Genomic DNA, 20,283 nt, shown 5'->3' with positions numbered 1-20,283 from the left:
GGCCTGTACTGTGCTGTTATGTTCTATGTCATTATAACTAAGGAACAAAAACAAAGTTGCTGGAAAAGAACAGCAGGTCTGGCTGCATCTGTGGAGGAGAAAACAGAGTTAATATTTCAGGTCTGGTAACCCTTCCTCAGAACTGATGGTGGCTGGGAAAATGTCAGTTTATACGTGGGTGGGGTAGGGAGTAAATGATAAGATAAGACCCCAAAGAGAGAGAAAGGAGAGAAGTTGGACAGACAAAGGAGTTGCTAACGATCAGGCATTTATGACTAACGATTATAACTAATCCTGAACAGGACTGGGGGCAACCGACAATAAGCCTACTTGGGAGTTGTGGTGGGGGAAAGAGGAGAACAAAAAAAAAATCAGATGTGAAATTGATTTGTTACATAGTTATAGACAAAGTCAACTAGGGGGATTTCTTTAAAAAAAAAGGTTGTCAGTCCTAATTCAACAGATTTCTTTGTGAATAGACAAAGTATAAGGGAGCTTAATATTTTTTGTTACAATATGATTTCTAAATTATCCACACCATTGTAACAGGCTAACTTTGCTAATTAAGGTCTGTCAGAGAACTGCTTACCCTGCTGTTGCAGCAGCAATTGTCTTTGCCTTGCAGACATTCCTTTTGTTTTTTGCAAGCAGGCATCGCTTACTTTTATTCCATGCTTTTTCCACAGCTTGCCGTTTTCTCATGATCTTCCACTTCCTGCGACGCTGAGTCAACCTGAGCATAACTGCAGACGAAAACTTATAGAATGCTAACATGCTGTATTGCAGAACTCAAACATCCTAAACCTGGTCATTGCTGTTTCAAAACACTCAACTGATTAGTACCAGCGCACAACAATGTGGTATTAGGATATTCAGCTTTAAAGAAGAGATCCCAGAGAATTACAATTCTACCAGAGCACGACACCAATCCTTTGTGGACCAACTTTCATGAGATCTTGTCTTTGCATCTCCTCATAACACATAACTTTTGTCAATGCTGTGTTGAAACTGTGCTCGACCAGGAAGTGCACAAGCAACAAATCAGATCAGTGGTATTATTTTATTCATTCTTTTATTATGGGGAGTTTACATTAAAAATACTGTCCCATCCAATATTTAGTTCTCACTTCACAACTAAGAACAGACTATCTTGTCATTTAAAAGGGACCCAAGGAGCAACTTTTTCACACAGACAGTAGTGCGTGAAAGGAATGAACTACCAGAGAAAGTGGTGGAGGCTGGTGCTGGTACAATTACAACATTTAAACGGCATGTGGATGGGTACATCAAGAGGAAAGGATTAAATGGGTATGGGCCAAATGTTGGCAAATGGGCCTAGATTAATTTAGGATGGCTTGGACAAGGGTTGGACAAACAGTCAGTTTCTGTGCTGTACACCTCTATGATTCTATAACTTAAAGTACACAGCATTATGAAAGAAATGTCAAATCACTTCACAAAAAAGTTATGAAACAAAGTGTGCCATTGGACCATTCAAAGTGGTATTAGACCAAAACCAAAACAGTGGCTTCTACGAAGCATCAAGAAAGAAAAGAAGATAGAGACGCAGAAAAGTTTAGGCGTTTATCTCTAGGCAGCTGATAAATGGAGGGGGGTACAAAGAGTTGCTGGATTGAGTCCTGGGGATGAGAATGTTGATGTGTGATTGAATAGAATGGATCTTGAATGTATAATGTTTAAAAGAATGAGCAGATCTCATTGAAACATACAGGAATCAACAAGCTAAATGCTGAGAAGCTGTTTACAGTGGTTGAAAACTCTAGAACTGAGGGTGCTTAGTTTCAGGTTAAGGAGCCAGCCATTTATGATTGAGCTGAGAAGACATTTTCACTTCAACTTTTTAAATTTTTACTCCAGAGGTCTGTAGATGCTCTGTTTTTGAATATATTCAAATTTGATAGTTTTAGAATCTAAGGAAATCATTGCTTTTGGTGAGTAGGTGAGAAAGTAGTGCAGAGATCAAAAATCAGCTTAGATCTTAGGTAATGGTGCAGCAGGCTCATTGGACCACATGGCATACTCCTACTCTATTTCTTAAGTTTACTTGGAGGGGAATAACCTCAGCTTCTCCACATAAATGCATTTCATCCTTGATGCCATTCTATTCAAATCGGCCTTGCACCAGCTACGTCATTCCCAAAATGCGGCACACAAAATAGATCACCATACTGCAGCTGGGATCCAAGCGGCTTAGAATAATTTTCTTCCCTTAGCACTCTACCCTGATTGAAAGGGTTACAAGTGTACAAAGCATAAATACACAAACACATTGATAATTACAGGTTTTAAATTAGCCTCATGGCTCCTGGCAGAAGTGTAATCAGACAAAAACTGATAGTGAGCCAGTAGGAGCCATTAGGACAGGTGGCTAGAAACTCAGATAAAGATGCAGATTTCAATGAATGTGAAGATCAGTTGGAGAAACCGAAGTTTTGGGAATGAATTCCAGAGTTAATAATTTAACTAGGAATCAGCATGTTTTGTAAAACTCAAAGAGCTCTTTTTTAAAAAAAGACCCAATATATGGGAGATGCAAGATTAAAATTCAGCATTTCTAAACCCAAGACTTGGCAAATTGCCTAGTATCTCTGGTAGAAGGCATAATTTGCATATATAGGAAATAAAATGCATGCATTGAATTCACGTATCAGTGGAAGAAGAAAATCAGAATTTAAATTGAACTAACTTTGAATCATCAGATATTCTGACAATGATTTTGTCAGCAAAATAATCTTTAAAACAAACCAATATAAATTACATTTAACATGTGCTAGTGATTCTTTTGATACAAGAATATCTATTAATTGTATATTCAGCACACTTTTCTTTGAATATAGTTGATAGGATAAACTATGTTCATAAACATAAACCAGTTCCTCAAATCACAGGATATTATTTAAAACCAATGGTGTAACTAAAGCTCTCAAACTGATTTATTTAAAGCATTAACATGTTATTTGTTAACATAATCATTTGAAACCATGAACTTCAGTGTAATGATTTGCCTTTTATTCCCAAAAATATAGATCTTCTTTCTCCTGATGGAGTCATACCCTGCACAAAAGGCAGCAGTTGTGATTTTTGGAGGCGAGTTATCTCAACTCCAGGACATCACAATCTCCTCTGCACTATCCTCAGGATAGTGTCCTAAGCTCAAGTTGCTTTAGTGGCCTTCCATCCATAAAGTCAGAATGGGAATGTTCACTGATGATTGCACAGTGTTCAGTACTACTCACAACTTCTCAGCTACTGATGTAGTACATGTCCAAATAAAACAAAACCTGGACAATATCCAGGAATGGGCTGGCAAGTGACAAGTAATATTTGCACCATACAAATGCCAGATAATGCCCATCTCCAAGAACAGAATTGAACTATCACCCCATGACATTCAATGACATTTCTGTCACTGAATCCCCCACTATCAACTTTCTGGGGGCTTACTATTGACCAGAAACTGAACTGGAGAAGCCGTATAAGTAATGTGGCCACAAGAGGAGATCAGAGGTTAGGAGTCCACAGCAAATAATTCACCACCTGATTCCCCAAAACCTGCCCACCTTCTATAAGGCACAAGTGACTCTCTGAGCTGCCATAAGAAGTAGTAGAGGCAGGTAAAATTAAAAAAGTTAAAAGATGGACATATATATAATATAGGAAGGATTTAGAGAGACTTTGGCCAAATGCTGGCAAATGGGACTAGTTCAGATCAGGACGTCTGATCAGCACGGACGTGTTGGACCAGAGGGTGTGTTTCCATGCTGTATTACTCTACGGCTTTAAGTCAAGATTCTGGTGGAATATTCCCCACTCACCTGGGTAGTGAAACTCCAACAATACTCAAGAAATATGACACCACCCAGGAGAAAGCAGCCTGCATGACTAGCACCACATCAACAAACATTCCCTCTGCCACCCACACTCAGTAGTAGCTGTGTACACTATCGATGACTGCAGAAATTCACCAAGGCTTCTTAGGCAGCATCATCCAAATACACGATCACTATCATCTTGAAGGGCAACGACAGTAGATACATGGGAAGACCAACATCTCTAAGTTCCTCTCCAAGTCGCTCACTGTCCTGAACTTGGCCATATGTTGCCAGTCCTACATTGCTGCTGAGGTCAAAATTCTGGGCCTCTCTTTCTTACACCAGTATGAGTCTGAGTCTGAGTCTAACCAAATGGACTGTACAGTTTTAGAACATAGAACAATACAGCACAGTACAGGACCTTCAGCCGACGATGTTGTGCTGAACTTTTACCCTAAACCTAAGGTCCATCTAACCTCCACCCCACCTTATACTGTCACCCATATGCCTATCTAATAGCCACTTAAATGCCCCTAATAAGGCCGACTCCACTACTCTCCCCAGCAGTGCATTCCATACCCCTACCACTCTGAGTAAAGAACCCACCTCTGACATCTACCTTCACTCACTTTAAAACTATGCCCCTCATAATAGCTACCTCCACCCTAGGAAAATGTCTCTGGCTGTCCACTCTATCTATACCTCTGATCATCTTGTACACCTCTATCAAGTCACCACTCATCCTTCATCTTTCTAAAGAGAAAAGCCCTAGCTCTCTCAACCATTCCTCATAGGATCTGCTCTCCATTCCAGGCAACATCCTGGTAAATCTCCTCTGCACCTTTTCCAACAATTCCACATCTTTCCTGTAATGAGGTGACCAGAACTGGACACAATACTCCAGATGTGGCTGAACCAGGGCGTTGTATAGCTGGAGCGTAACTTCACTGCTTTCGAATTCAATCCCTCTGTTCATGAAGACTAACACACCATACGCCTTCTTAACAACTCTATCCACCTGGGTGGCAGCTTTCAGGGAACTGTGGACATGAATCGAGATCCCTCTGCTCCTCCAGACTGCCAAGAATCTTTCCGCTTTCAAATTTGTCCTTCCAAAATGAATCACCTCACACTTTTCAGGATTAAACTCCATCTGCCCTTTCTCAGCCCAGCTCTGCATCCTATCTATGTCCCTTTGTAACTTAGAATAGCCCTCTGCACTATCCACAACTCGACCTACCTTCGTATCATCCGCGAACTTAACAATCCACCCTTTTACTCCTACATTCAAATCATTTACGAGATGATATTTTAATCAAGATCATTTACCATCTTCTTCTCAAGGACAATAAATGCTTGTTGAGCCCGTAAAGTCCAAATACCATAAATTAAAATGAGAAGCCTCCTACATCAGCAGTGTGATAACAAGATAACCATGTTATGCTTAATTGAAAGCAAGGTACTGCTAATGTTGGAGATCTGAAATAAAAACAAAGCATTAGAGAAACTCTTCAGGTCCGGCACGCGGAGAGAGAAATAGAGTTAGCATTTCAGGTCCAAGGCCTCACACACTTTCCAGGTCAAGCAGTGATATACTCAATCTAGTACATTGTACTTACTGCTTTACCATGCAATCTCCTATACAGTGGCAAGAGGAATGCAGACTGGGTGGCCGCTTTATGGATCACTTCTGCTCTGTCCACAAGAATAACCCCAACCGTCCAGTCACTTCCCATCTCAATATACCATTATGCTGTCATGCCTACTGTATAATTTTACCTAAAGTTGCTGCAGTGTTTTAATGAAGCTCAAAGCAAGATGGAGAAACACCACCTCATTTCCACTTGGGCAATTTATCGTCTTCAGGACTCAACATTGACTTCAACAACTTCAGACTATGAATTAGTTTCTCCATTCTGATTGGATCTCTGGGTATCCTTTTTGTATGGGTTTATAGCGCAGATGTATGTTCATCTATAGGTCTTCTATATAACCATTACTATTTGGTGCTCCCCCATTCTCCTTTTCCTGCAACAAAAAACATGACTTCCAGCTGAATTCAAGTCTCCCCGCTCCAGTGATGTGTCATAAAATGTCTGAATAGGATCATTTTAAATATCTAAAACACATCACTTTTCTAGCCCCTTCAGTTCTGAAGAATTACATTGGACTCAAAATATTAACTCTCTTTCTTTCACAAAAGGTGGCACCAGTTTCTCCAGAACTGTTACTTTTTAAATTGATGTTGTCTGAGGGATATCAACCAGAGAATACTCTTTTTAAAAATTATTGCCATTTGTACCTAAGAGGAGTCTGTTTAACAACTTAAAGACAGAAATCACCTCCAACAGTACAGCATAGAGTCATAGAGATGTATAGCATGGAAACAGGCCCTTCGGTCCAACTTGTCCATGGAAACCAGATATCCTAAATCAATCTAGTCCCATTTTCCAGCATTTATTCTATATCCCTCTGAACACTTTATATTCATAAACCCACCACATGCCTTGTTGTAATTGGACCAGGACCTGCCTCTACCACTTCCTCTGGCAGGTCATTCCATACATGCACCATCTCTGCGTGGAAAGGTTGCCCCATAGGTTCCTTTTAAATTTTCCCCTCTCACCTTAAATCTATGCCCCCTAGTTTTGGACTCCTCTATCATGGAGAGTAGACCTTGACTATTCACCCTAAATGTGTCCCTCATGATTTCATAAACCTTTACAAAGGTCAGCCTCTGACACTCTAGTCCCAGCCCTTTCAGCTTCTTCCTATAGCTCAAATCCGCCAATCCTGGCAACATCCTCGTACATCCTTTCCGGATCGTTTCAAGTTTCACGAACATCTTTCTTAAAGCAATGAGACCAGAGTTGAACGCAGTATTCCAAACGTGTTCTCATCAATGTCCCGGTACAGCCACAACATGACCTCCACACTCCTATACTCAATGCACTGCCCAATAAAGGCAAGTGTACCAAATGCCTTCTTCACTACCTTATTATCTGGAATTATGAACCTGCACTCCAAGGTCTCTTTGATGAGCAACACCCCCCAGGACCTTACCATTAAGTTATGAGACCTGTCTGGATTTGTTCTACCAAAATGTAGCACCTCACAATTTATCTGGATTAAACGCCATCTGCCACTGCTTGGCCTATCGGATCAAGGTTTTGTTGTACTCTGAGGCAACCTTCTTCGCTGTTCACAACACCAATTTTGATGCCATCTGCAAACTTATTAACCACACCTGTTATATTCACATCCGAATCATTTATATAAAATGACAAAAACAAAAGCCAGTGGGCTCAGCACTGATCCCTGCAGCACACCGTTGGTCACAGGTCTCTACCCTGCAGCCAAATTTGTGTCCAAATGGTTACTTCTCACTGCATTCCATGTAATCTAACCCTGTTAACCAGTCTACCATGTGGAACCTTGTTGAATACCTTACTGAAGTCCATATAAACAATATAAACAATGTCCACTACTCTGCCTTCATCCTCTTCGCCACTTTAAAAAATTCCATCAAATCAGTGAGATACGATTTCCCACGCACAAAGCAATGTTGCAAGTCCCTAATCAGTCCCTGCCTTTCCAAGTGCATATAAATCTTGTCCCTCAGAATCCCTTCCAACAACTTGCCTACCTCTGATATCAGGCTCACCAGTTTATAGTTCCCTGGCTTTTCCTTGCCACTTTTAAATAATGGCATCGCGTTAGCCAACCTCCATTCTTCCAGCACCTCACCTGTGGCTAACGATGATACAAGTATCTCAACAAGGGGACATAGCTTCGCACAGAGTTCTAGGGTGTGCTTGATCCCGTCATAGGGACTTTTCTACCTTTATGTGTTTTAAGACGTCCAGTACCTCCTCCTCTGTAATAAGATATTGCTATTTATTCCCTCCAAGTTCTCTAATATCCATATCCTTCTCCACAGTAAACACTGATGCAAAATACTCATTCAGTATCTCAACTACCTTGCGCAGTTTCACACTTTGGCCGTCTTGCTGACATTAAGGGGCCCTATTCTCTCCGTAATTGCTCTTTTGTCTTTAATGTATTTGTCGAAACCCTTTGGATTCTCCTTAACACTATTTGCTAAAGCTATCTCATGTCCACTTTCTTCCCACCTGATTTCACTCGAACATACTCCTACTGCCCTTGAACTCCTCTAGGAGCTACTCGATCCCTGCTGTCTATACCTAACATATGCTTCCTTCTTTTTCTTGACCAGAATCTCAATTTCTTTTGTTATCCAACATTCCCTCCAGCTATCAGCCTTGCCCTTCACTCTAACAGTGACATACTGTCCCTCGATTCTCGTTATCACATTTATGAAGGTATCCCAATTTCTAACCTTCCGTTTATCTGTGAGTATCTGCCCCCAGTCAATTTTTGAGAACTCTTGCCTAATACTGTCAAAATTGGCCTTCCTCCAAAACACCAAGGTATCTGTTGAGATGATGTGTTCAAATCTCTGGAGAGGATTGATTTCACAATCTTCTTATATCAGGCAAAGAGCTAACATGGAAGCATTGAATGAATACCACTAGCATTAGCAAAAATGTGGGTTTCATTAGTTCTAAAAGAATAGGACTTCAACATATCATCTAAAGTGGCATCCTAATGCAATACAGACAGAGCATCACGTTGTTGGGAGTCCTTTCTGTCTATTGCGAGGTAATCAACTCTCTCGTGTGATAATAATGTAATTTTAAAGAAATCTCAGTTGTCCTTCAACCAACATCACTAAAGACAATTGTCATTATCGCATTGCTGTGTGTGGGAGCTTGTGGTGTGCAAATTGGAAACTGAGATTCAGACAAGGACACGAGCAAGTGACAGCAACATGGGCTGCATTTAGCAACCTACATTGCAAGTGCACATAGGATATTGATCACAGAACTGTTACAATGGAGACCATTTGACTCATTGTGTTTGAATAAGTTTCTAAATGAGCATTATGATGTGGTAATGTTCTCCTGCCTTTCCCCCACCCATGTTCCCACTCATTGTTTCTATTCAAATAATAACATAATGCCTTCTCGAATGTCTCCATTGACCCTGCATCCATCACACTTCTAGGCAGTGCATTCCAGATCCTAACCACACTAAGAAAGTGTTTATTTTCACAACATAACTGGTTCTTTTGCAAATTACTTAAATCTGTGCATTTTCATTCTCAACCTTTTTACAAGTGGGATGAATTTCTTTCCATCTATTCCATCCAAGTTTCTCATATCCACAGGAAATTCTATCAAATCACCTTCTCTCCCAGAAAGATAATCTGAATTTCTCCATTCTTTCCACAAACCTGGAATTTCTCATACTTGGAGCTATTCTTGCAAACCTCTTCTATACTCTCTTCAATGCATTCACATCCTTCCTGAAATGAGGCCCAGGCCTGCACATAGTACTCCAGTTGAGATGTAGTGTCTTATGTAGCATCAGCATAACCTCTTTGTTCTTCTAGTTATATTTTATTTTGTTTCTGGGGTATGGGTGTTGCTGGCGTGCCAGTATTTATTGCCTGTCCCTAGTTGCTCGAGGTGGTCGTGGTAAGTTGCCTTCTTCAATCGCTGCAGTCCACCTGCTGTGGGTTGACCCATTATACCATTAGGGAGGGAATTCCAGGATTTGGAGCCAATGACAGTGAAAGACCAGTGATATATTTACAAGTCAGGATGGCAACAGGCTTGGAGTGGAATTGAAAATAGTGGTGTTCTTGTGTATCTGCTGCCCTTGTCCTTCTGGATGGCAGTGGTCATGGGTCTGGACAGTGCTGCCTGAGGATCTTCAGTGAACCTCTGCAGTGCTTCTTGGAGATAGTACACACTGCTGCTAATGAGTGTCAGCAGTGACAGGAGCGGGTGCTTGTTATTGTCATCCAAATCACACGCTGCTTTGCCCTGGATGGTGTCAAGCTTCTTGGGTGTTGTTGGGGCTGCCCTCATCCAGGCAAGTGGGGAGTATTCCATCACACTCCTGACTTGTGCTTTGTAGATGGTGGACAGGCTTTGGGAAGTCAGGTGGTGAGTTGCTCGCCGCAGTATTCCTAGCCTCTGATCTGCTCTTGTAGCAAGTGTTTATGTGGTGAGTCTAGTTGAGTTTCTGGTCAGTGACAACCCCCAGGATGTTTATATTGGGGTTTCAGTGATGGTAACACCATTGAATGTCAAGGGACGGTGTTTAGATTGTCTCTTATTGGTGACGGTCATAGCCTGGCATTTGTGGCACGAATGTCACTTGCCACTTATCAGCCCAAGCCTGGATATTCCAGATCTTGTTGCATTCATTTGAACATGGACCTTTCAGCATCTGAGGAGTCACAGATGCTGCTGAATATTGTGCAATCGGCAAACATCCCCACTTCTGACCTTATAATGGAGGGCAGGTCATTGTTGAAGCAGCTGAAGATGGCTGGGCCTAAGATACTACACCGAGGAACTCTGCAGATGTGTCCTGGAGCTGAGATGACTGATCCCTTGTCTTAATGGCAATGAGGTTCAGTGGGGGATATGCCAGGCAATGAGGTGTACAATTCTGCCACTGTTGATGGCCCACACTGCATTATGCATGCCAAATATTCAATTGCGAGATCTGTGTGAAGTCTGTCCCATTCAACATGCTGGTAGTGGCATACTACATGGAGTATATTCTTAATGTAAAGGAAGGTGTCATCACCACAAGGTTTGTGCATGACCAATAGGGTCATGGACAGATGCATCTGAAGCTGGCAGATTGGGAAGGAAGGCATTAAGTATGTTTTTCCCTCTTGTTGGTTCCCTTACCACCTGCTGCATGCCCACTCTAGCAGCTATGTCTTTTAGGACCCACTGCTCGGCCTGCTGTGTTCATCCAGCTCCACACTTTGTTATCTCGGATTCTCCAGCATCGGCAGTTCCCATTATCTCTGGGTCAGTAGTCCTGTTGTCAAGCCACGATTAGTGGTGACCACTGAAATCCTGCGCCCAGAACACCTTTTTGAGCCTTCGCGATTCTCAGGACTTCCCCCAAGTGTTGTTCAACATGGATTCATAAGCTGAGAGAGGAGGTTACATAGTAATCAGCATGACGTTTCCCTGCCTATGTTTAAGCTGAAACCATGACACCTCATGGGGTCCAAAATCAATGTTGAAGACTCCCAGGGCAACTCCCTCACAACTGTAGTTCAGTATGCCACCACCTCTGCTGGGTCTGTCCTGCCAGTGAGACAGAGTTCTTGTGTGTATTGAAGGCTGAGATAATTTTCAGAGTGATCGAGACTCTAAGGGTTACGGTGAAAACATAGGAAAGTGGACGTTAGGATCAGCCATGATTCTAGAAAATAAGGGACGAGGCTTGACGGGCCGAACTACTACTTCTAATGCTTATGGTTTTATCTCTAAAAGTCACACTTGTTTGTTGATATTAACAAGAAAAGTGTTCCCAAGAACTCGCAACAGAAACTCACCTGAATTTAGCGGCGCGACAAGAGCCCAACGGCGGCCAAATTCAAAATTTAAAAACCTCCTATCAGCCACCCAATGGGAACTGGCCTTTCATGAACGACAGCCGTCTACCATCCTCAACCAATCGTGGCACGCCTCTCAACGACAAGGACTATCCGAATCCGACCAATCGGAGAGCAGCAGCGGTCGCTATCCAATACGGTACTGTGCCTCCGATGCCAATGGAAGGCCGCCTTTATCCCGGCTGTCCAATCCAACAGATCAGTCTGGTTCCCGTCCAATCGGAAGGAGCGTCTTAAACGACAATAGGTGGTGGGGATGGTTCGTCCAGTCAGGAGACAGCATTCCATTTAATCCAATGGGGGTACAGAATCCGTGACGTAACTGACCAATAGGATGCCACGTATCATCACGTTCAAGAGCCCCCTTTATCGGTTTGCCTTCGGAATGTCAACTATTCAATATGGAGGCCGCGGTCAACAAGCTGGAAGCGATGGTAAGAGGTTTAATAAAAAATTTTTAAAAAATTATTGAATGGTTGTAGGCGGATTTAAACGAAAGAAACCTATTGTATTAGGTACAGTAAAGCTTGGTAGACGCGGGAAAAAAGTTTTTAAAAACCCTCCGTCAGCGCGTTGGGTTTTTTCGGTTAAAACTTTAATTTGTTTGAAAGCCCCTCGTCCTGATTTGCATCCGGGTAACTGGGTGCGAAAATGGCGGGAGTGGGATTTCTCTCCTTTTCCAGCGCCGCGGTGGCGCTTTCTCCGTCGTCCTTGCGATCTTTTTCTCGTCCGACCGGAATGGCCTCGATCCAGAGCGTGGGATTTTAGTCGGTATTCGGGGAAACAGCGGCGATTTCTGGTGGCGAATCGTGCGGAAGAGGGCAGGAGTGGGGGTGGGGTGTTCGTGAGGCGTTCCCGGCGTTTGTCATCGCTCGTGCCCGTCCTTTCTCTCTTCTCCTCCCCGCGCGCGCGCCCGCCCGTCCTGTGGTGGAGATCGCTTGCTCCGGTCTCTGCGGTGACGCCACAGCGTGCGCCTTCCCGACGGGCCCGTGCGCGCACCCACGCTTCATACGCGCGCCATTGATGTAACCGCCCGCCGAGCTCTTCGGTTGACAGCCTTCCCCTCCCCCACCGCCTTGCCCGCGTCAATACGACCCGCTCGTTTTTAAAATGTCGACCCGATGTAATCGGGATACTCCTTCCCGTTTTTTTTAAAGAAACGCGCTCGTGGAAGCTTTTTTAAAAATTTGGTACCTTTTTTCTTGTTTCGTTTTTTTTTTGCAAGTGACAAAACTGACTTAAAGAAGACAAATGAGCTGCGGTAGATCTTTTATTACCTGATTGTCGTCCGAAGGCAATTCTTCCCCCACCCCTTTCCAAGAGTAGGAGAAGCTTGTGCGCGCGCTTTCGAGGGGTGTCGTAGTAATTGCATGTTTTAAATGCTTGTTTGCAGCATTTCTCTGTTATAAACTCTATTATCCCATGGATTTGCACCCGTTCCTCTGAATTGCACCATTTCAGTTCACCATTTTCTGTGCTTAGTTAGGCATTTGAGCTTCAGAGGTGATTTAGTCGAGTGGAGCCACCGACGTTGGATGAACGATATGTCTTTCCATTTATTGTCCTCTTCAACTCCACAAACACACCTTCGAGAGTTTGTTTTTAAGGTGTGCTGTGTTCCTGCTCTTTAAGGCAGTGCATTTGTTTTAGACCTACTACCTACATTCCCTGAGCCATTCAGAACGCTCATACACGAAATATTAACATGTTATTTGTCAAATATTCATGCTTTGAACTGCTTGGATCTATGACCAAATTTGATTCTATAACATTGAGATGATGCTGTGAAAATCTAGGATTTAATCTGGCGATTGTGGTGGAAATTAAAGGGTCTTTTTATTTTATTAGAGCTCTTGAAACAAAACTTGTTGCCCAAACTCTGACTTAATTTAAAGCAGTCCACTAATTAAACACATTTTCCAATGTTGGAAAACACTATATAATGCTGCTGAAAAACTACTGCTCTGTAGGCTTCTGTGGAGATTTTGCTACCTTTTTGAAGTTCCTTAAAGAAACGTCACCTGCACATAATTCCAAAAATGATTGGTTATCTATAACCCTGACACATACTGTACAGGGATGCACAATCCTTTTTCTGGTTGGCAATAGCTAGCCAGGATTACATTTGTTTTGAAAAGCTGCAATTTGTAGAAATATCTACTGTTTCTAACTGATAACAGCTTATGAATTATACTGTGCCATTAATGTAATAAAATTTTGCAAACTTCTTCAAAGTGGAGTTCAAAATTTCATGTTGAGCCACGTGTGGTGGCTTTAACATAGATGGCCAGAAGCTTAGTTAAAAAGGTAAGTTCTTCTTTAAAGGAAAGTATTAAAGGAGGTGAGGTTAGGTGGGGAGGCATGAGAACTAATTCCAGGGTTTGGGGCTGTGGTCATCTGAAGGTACAGTGCCAGTGATGGAAATATGAAAGTCATAGATATCCAAATGACTAGAATTAGAGGAGCACAGTTTCTCGGAGCTGAGTACCGTTCAGGTGAGAGGTAAAAACAAAGCCTCATCTTTCAGCCTCAGATGGCACAGTTTTGGGGGAAAAAGAAGCTGAGCTTATTTGTGGTGTGCTGGCTAATTCCTCAATTGACATCAGAGTTTTGTCATTACCACGTTACTGGTTATGAGACGTTGCTGAATGCTGCTCCTGCTACATTATAGTATTAATGACACTTTAAAAGTGCAGCAGAGTTGAGGTTATGAGGGGATTTAAAGTTAATGAGCAGCATTAACATTGCTGTATTGCGTCACTGTGAAGTAGTGTCAGCAGCTAATGGTTTGGTGGTGTAAATGAGGTTTTTATTAGTAAGGACGTGGGGACCAATGTTTCAATGACCTTAGTATTGAGTAGAAGAGCAATATTTGGTCGGTTTGCAGTGTGCTGAAGTAGTCAAGTCTCAAAGTGACAAATGTGTGGGTTTCATCAGGTGAGTCGGAATCAGGAGATGCTAATCAGGTAGAAATAAACTATTAACATGCTACTTGATATGTGCTGAAAAGAACTTCTCATGTCAGTGACATCAAGGTTGCAAATGGTTTGGTTCAGTCTCCAGACTTGTTCGAGAGAAGGATGATGCTAATGGCAGGAAGCAAATAAAATGTCTTTGTCTTTCTAATATTTAAGTATTTTTTGAAAGTGCATGGGGGGGGGCGGGATGCATTGAAATGTCAAATCATAAATGGTGTTTTGTTAAACTTTGGAAACAGCAATTTGCAATATTTTTCTCTTTGAGCATTTGTTTTAACGGGGAAAATATGTCTTCTCCATTTAATAAATAGAGATTGAAGTGAAAAATGGTTGTAATTTTGCATTGTTACAGCAATAACTTTGTCAAACCATTCCTGGCTTACAGTTGCAAACGTATCTACCTATTAATTTTGAAGTAAGACAACTTTTTTTTCCCCCTTATGATGCTGAATATATTTGAAATCATGCAATCTTCCTTCTCCTTTTTGATATGTTTTGCCAGTTAATGTAAAGATGAAAAACCAGTAAATTTATGCAGGTCCTAATGAGATGTTTGTTCTTTACAAAGTAATGACTTTGAGTTGAAGAAGACTTATTTGATTTTAAATAAAACTTTGGCTAGAGTTTATTGAACTAGCCATTCTTTTAGAATTCTGAAAATAGTAATTGCCAAAATTTGACAAGCTGTTGATGCATAATTCATCAAAAATAGAGATGAGCAGTTAGATCAATAGTTATCTTCCTGATAAATTCAATTGAGGCCCTGTTTTCCTGTGACAGAAGTTCCCGGGGCACTTTTCAATGAGCAGGAAAGTATTTTTCTTCACGTTCTGACCTATATCCCTGACTAACGTAATTTACAAGATCTATTGCCGACTCATTATCAATGAAGCATTGACAGGTTGCTGGGTCTGTGTTACTGAAGAATTCTGCTGTCATTGTTGAAATATATATTGGATCTTTTTGCTGTGTGAAAAGGGCAGATGTTTCTTCATGTCCTTTTTAAAAAAAAGTCATAGCTGATGTACTTTGCTCTGTTTTCTTTCCATTGTTGCTTGTCCAGAGATGTAGGTATATTATGTAATGTTTACTTTTAAAATGCATTAATTCACAAATGTGTTAAATTTTTGCTGATACTATGCAACTACTGTAAATTTCCTGATTAAAACTGAAGCACAATAGTATGCTTAAATAATTTATCAATATGTCAAAATATAAATCTTTATTAACGACTTGGCTAATCTGTCCAGCAAATACCCCCATGTGGTGGAGGTTCACGGCAGTGGTGCTGCTGCGGAGGACTTGAGAACTGTAGACCAAGATGGGGCCTCTGCTAAAAATGTGGGATGGTGCGATTGTGCTTCATTTTGTCATATAGCCTGCCAATGGTTGCTGTTGAGTCTGCTGTGAATAACAGGCAACATGGATGAGAGACGTAAGCATTGAACATCCTTCTGAAGTTAATATTTAAGAAATTAATAGCTTCAGGAAAGTGTTTTTAATAATTAAATTGAGTACCTGTTCTGAAAGTAAGCAAATAATATTTTTGGCTGGTGGTCTTGGTTTGTCCATGTTTTTTGGTATTCTAAAGTTAGGCTGTGACTTTTTTTGTTTTCTGCAATGTTGATCAAGTTTTAAACTGTAAATTGTACTTGTGTCTCTTTCCAATTTTAAAAATAAGTTCTTCCAGCACAACTGAAATCAATAAACCTTCTGTTTTTGTTCTTCTTGAACTATTAGTGTATTAAGAGCTGTGGAGAGTGCTGCAGTTGTGGCTCTGTTCTGTTCTGTCATATCTTTCTAACTCTGGAATTTGGTTCAAGACGTTTAGTTTTCTCTTCCTGGATAGTTGAAGGTTATGCCAAATTAAAGCTGATTTATTTTCCAGCTTTGTTTGTGATGCCTTTTGGAAATTCCCTATCATCAAACTTGCCGTCCTTTGTCCGTTCATCCAGTGCCCTTTTTATGTTGTACTACTAGTGATAACAGAAAAAAAGCAGTGCAATATTAAAAGGGCATTGGCTGGCGACCAGATCAATGCCTGTAGGAGCTACAGTTCAGTGGGTATTTCTTCCCCAGCCACCAACGCCTTTCCCCTCCATCCCAAAAGGACTTTCTTGTGGAGGAGTGGATACTCGCCTGTGGCAATTTCATTGGTGGGTAAGTTGGAGCTGATGAAAGTTGGTACCTTTTTTTTTATTTGAGGTGATTTTGGGGAAAATTTTCAAAGTCTAGTTCTATAAATCAAAATCTTGAGTCAACATTCTCAAAACATCATTATCAATTAATTTGTTTAAACAAAGTTCTTGAATGTGTGATGCTATTATATGTTATCCATTTTACCATGACTTGTATGCTTTCTACAAACTGATTTTTAGAATTGCATTGTAGTTTTGAATGTAAACCTGAAATTATTTCTGATCTAACATAGAATCCCTGTGTTTGTCCCACATCAGTGTTGGTGCAGAGCAATTTTAAACTTGGATTTATTGTACTGATACAATATTATCTGATACCTGTAGCCCGCCACACCCCCCACGCGCACACAAAACGAAGTGGCTCTGCGCTGTCAGATTTGAAATGTGAATGCATTGACATCAGCGATAAATTAGTTAGTTGGGTCCATGGGTGCCATGATTCTCTGACAAATCAATTTTAATTTTGGATCACAGCCCTGTTTTCTGGAGTAGTGAATTCCATAGGCTCACTACTCTGAGATGAGAAATTTCTTCTCCTAGTCTTAAATACTCGCATCCTTGGACTATGACACCTGATTTTGGAATCTCCTGTCATGGGTCTACCCTGTCTGGTCTTATTAAAATTTTATGTTTCTCTAAAATATCCATTCTCCTTCCCCAAAATAATGAACTATTCTTGTAAAGAGCGAATGTAATCCTAATCTATTCAACCTGTCCTCCTCTAATAGTTCCACCATTCCCAGAAATCAGTCTAGTAAACCTTTTTTGGTCTACTGCTTCACTCAATAATATCCTTCCTCAGAGACCAAACTGCACACAACTTTGAAGATGTGATCTCATTAATGCCCTATATAATTGCAGCAAGCATCCCTGCTCCTGTACATATATCTCGCCACAAAGGTCACCATACCATTTGACGCTTCTTTTACCTGCTGCACCTCAGTGACTGATGTGCTTGGGCACATAGGTCTTGTTGCCACATTTCCACTCTGTTTGTTGCCATTCAGATGACAATCCACTTCCCTGAATTTGCTCCCCAAGTGGATAGTCTGGCATTTATCCACATTACACTGCATTTGCTGTGGATTTGTCTGCTCACTCACCTTACGCAGATCACGCAGAAGCATCTTTGCATCTTCCTTGCAGTGAGCTTTCCCACCCAGCTTCGAGTATCTGCCAGTTTGGAGATGTTACGTTTACATTTAGTTCTGTTATCTAAATCATTAACAACTATTGTGAATAGCTGGAGTCCTTGCAGTGATTTCTCTGGTACCCCATTAGTCACTACCTATCGGGTTGATTCTGGATAACGAAATATGAGGCTGGATGAACACAGCAGGCCCAGCAGCATCTCAGGAGCACAAAAGCTGACCTTTCGGGCCTAGACCCTTCATCAGAGAGGGAGATGGGGTGAGGGTTCTGGAATAAATAGAGAAAGCGGGGAGGCGGACCGAAGATGGAGAGAAAAGAAGATAGGTGGAGAGGAGAGTATAGGTAGGGAGGGGATAGGTCAGTCCAGGGAAGACGGACAGGTCAAGGAGGTGGGATGAGGTTAGTAGGTAGGAGATGGAGGTGCGCCTTGGGGTGGGAGGAAGGGATGGGTGAGAGGAAGAACAGGTTAGGGAGGCAGAGACAGGTTGGACTTGTTTTGGGATGCAGTGGGTAGGGGGTGGAGAGCTGGGCTGGTTGTGTGGTGCAGTGGGGGGAGGGGAGGAACTGGGCTGGTTTTGGGATGCAGTGGGGGAAGGGGAGATTTTGAAGCTGGTGAAGTCCACATTGATACCATTAGGCTGCAGGGTTCCCAAGCGGAATATGAGTTGCTGTTCCTGCAACCTTCGGGTGGCATCATTGTGGCACTGCAGGAGGCCCATGATGGACATGTCATCCTAAAGAATGGGAGGGGGAGTGGAAATGGTTTGCGACTGGGAGGTGCAGTTGTTTATTACGAACCGAGCGGAGGTGTTCTGCAAAGCGGTCCCCAAGCCTCCGCTTGGTTTCCCCCAATGTAGAGGAAGCCACACCGGGTACAGTGGATGCAGTATACCACATTGGCAGATGTGCAGGTGAACCTCTGCTTAATGTGGAAAGTCATCATGGGGCCTGGGATAGGGGAGAGGGAGGAGGTGTGGGGGCAAGTGTAGCATTTCCTGCAGTTGCAGGGGAAGTGCCGGGTGTGGTGGGGTTGGAGGGCAGTGTGGAGCGAACAAGGGAGTCACGGAGAGAGTGGTCTCTCCGGAAAGCAAACGGGTGGGGATGGAAAAATGTCTTGGGCGGTGGGGTCGGATTGTAGATGGCGGAAGTGTCGGAGGATGATGCGTTGTATCCGGAGGTTGGTGGGGTGGTGTGTGAGAATGAGGAGGATCCTCTTTGGACGGTTGTGGCAGGGGCAGGGTGTGAGGGATGTGTTGTGGGAAATGCGGCTGACGCGGTCAAGGGCGTTCTCGACCACTGTCGGGGGGGAAGTTGCGGTCCTTGAAGAACTTGGACATCTGGGATGTGCGGGAGTGGGTTGATTCTGGATTTGACATTACCAACCACTTGCTGGAAGCAATTATATAATGCAGTAAAGTTTTGTCCAGTTTATTGGAGAACATAGAAGTAAGCAGCCAGGAGGCAGACAAAATTTATTTACTAAATAGCAACTTTGAAATAGCAACTTGAGAAGTATAACATATGAAAGGGGATGGGATATACCCTGTGTTAAAACACCAGTGAGAGGTGTGAAATAATGAATGTTCACTTTGAGTTTGGAGATCTCTCTGGACTCCTGTGTTTAGCTTCCAGCTGAAGTTGCTATTGAGAAAAGCTAGGAATTATTGTTTCTAGTCTTTGTCTTGTCTGTAGACCTCGTGAGAAGGTAATATCTCATAGTTATTTCATATTGACTGTAATTTAATTCATAAAGTTGAATTTCAACTTGTCCTGTGGTACATGAACTGTTACAGTTTATACTTAGAGTAATGTGACAATAGACTTTAAACCGCAAATTAATTCTTTAAAATCTTAACTATCCAATGACTCTTCTCTCCTCCTCTCCCCCCCCCCCCCCCCCCCCCGTATGTTATGATGGCAGATACTCTAGTTAAATCCAGTAATACTGAGACGGAACAAAAACCAAGTTGCTGGAAAAGCTCAGCAAGTCTGGCAGCATCTGTGGAGGAGAAAACAGAGTTAACGTTTTGGGTCCGGTGACCCTTCCTCAGAACTGAGTCTTAAATATCAAAGAAATCCTATCTAGAGTGAATACTATTTTTTAGAAAACTTTTCAACAAAAACTGATGGGTAATGTAATAGAAAATAGCTAAGATTGATTTGCTTTACAGGTCAGTTCATTGGGGTGGGACAGTTGAAAGTTCTACAGTTCTTCTAGGCTTGCTGCTGACAGATGCTCTGACTTTATTGCACTACTGTGTTTCACAGCTAGCAGTGCAATAGAATTGTCAAAGCATCTGAAGGTAGGTCAGATCATCACAGCGGAGAATTTGAAATCGTCAGCTGGTCATGAGCAGCACCATGGACTCTATGAGCAGCGGTTTTGAAATGTGGTCTGGTACCAAGTGTTCGCCCTCGTGTTTTGCTAAAATGTGATAGCAAGAATGTAGAAAGACAGCAAGGGTAAAATTTTTGATTTTTGTTTTGTAAATTTTAAGAGTACATAGTATTCTGCTTGGTTCAGTGTGCAATTGCATGCAGGAATGGTTAGAGACAAATGAGGTCCTGCGTTAAAAAAGCATGTGAAAAAAATCTGCATCAACATT

At 42.1% G+C, this 20,283-nt stretch overlaps 2 protein-coding genes across 4 annotated transcripts in view; one reads left to right on the top strand and one right to left on the bottom strand.

Moving 5' to 3' along the window:
• prr11 (proline rich 11) overlaps nucleotides 1-12,693 on the bottom strand; it is a 36,207-nt gene extending 23,514 nt beyond the window's left edge. Inside the window, exons 1-2 of one of the 2 annotated variants that reach the window (XM_048556859.2) lie at nucleotides 12,627-12,693; nucleotides 590-743 (exon numbers count right to left, since the gene is read on the bottom strand). In XM_048556859.2, the coding sequence (XP_048412816.1) occupies nucleotides 590-741 (152 nt within the window). In that variant the 5' untranslated portion in view covers nucleotides 742-743; nucleotides 12,627-12,693. Of the gene's footprint in view, nucleotides 1-589; nucleotides 744-11,289; nucleotides 12,193-12,626 lie in introns of those variants that run through there. The other variant, XM_059655401.1, reaches the window with a different exon arrangement.
• The window catches only part of ska2 (spindle and kinetochore associated complex subunit 2), a 46,054-nt gene continuing 37,448 nt past the window's right edge, over nucleotides 11,678-20,283 (top strand). The window contains exons 1-2 of one of the 2 annotated variants that reach the window (XM_048556864.2): nucleotides 11,991-12,120; nucleotides 12,832-12,956. In XM_048556864.2, the coding sequence (XP_048412821.2) occupies nucleotides 12,885-12,956 (72 nt within the window). In that variant the 5' untranslated portion in view covers nucleotides 11,991-12,120; nucleotides 12,832-12,884. Of the gene's footprint in view, nucleotides 11,784-11,990; nucleotides 12,121-12,831; nucleotides 12,957-20,283 lie in introns of those variants that run through there. The other variant, XM_048556861.2, reaches the window with a different exon arrangement.

Source organism: Stegostoma tigrinum, chromosome 27 (genome assembly GCF_030684315.1).
Source record: "Stegostoma tigrinum isolate sSteTig4 chromosome 27, sSteTig4.hap1, whole genome shotgun sequence".
NCBI lineage: Eukaryota > Metazoa > Chordata > Chondrichthyes > Orectolobiformes > Stegostomatidae > Stegostoma > Stegostoma tigrinum.
The sequence above is the reverse complement of the archived record's forward strand: the minus strand, read 5'-3'. Positions and strand labels throughout refer to the sequence as shown.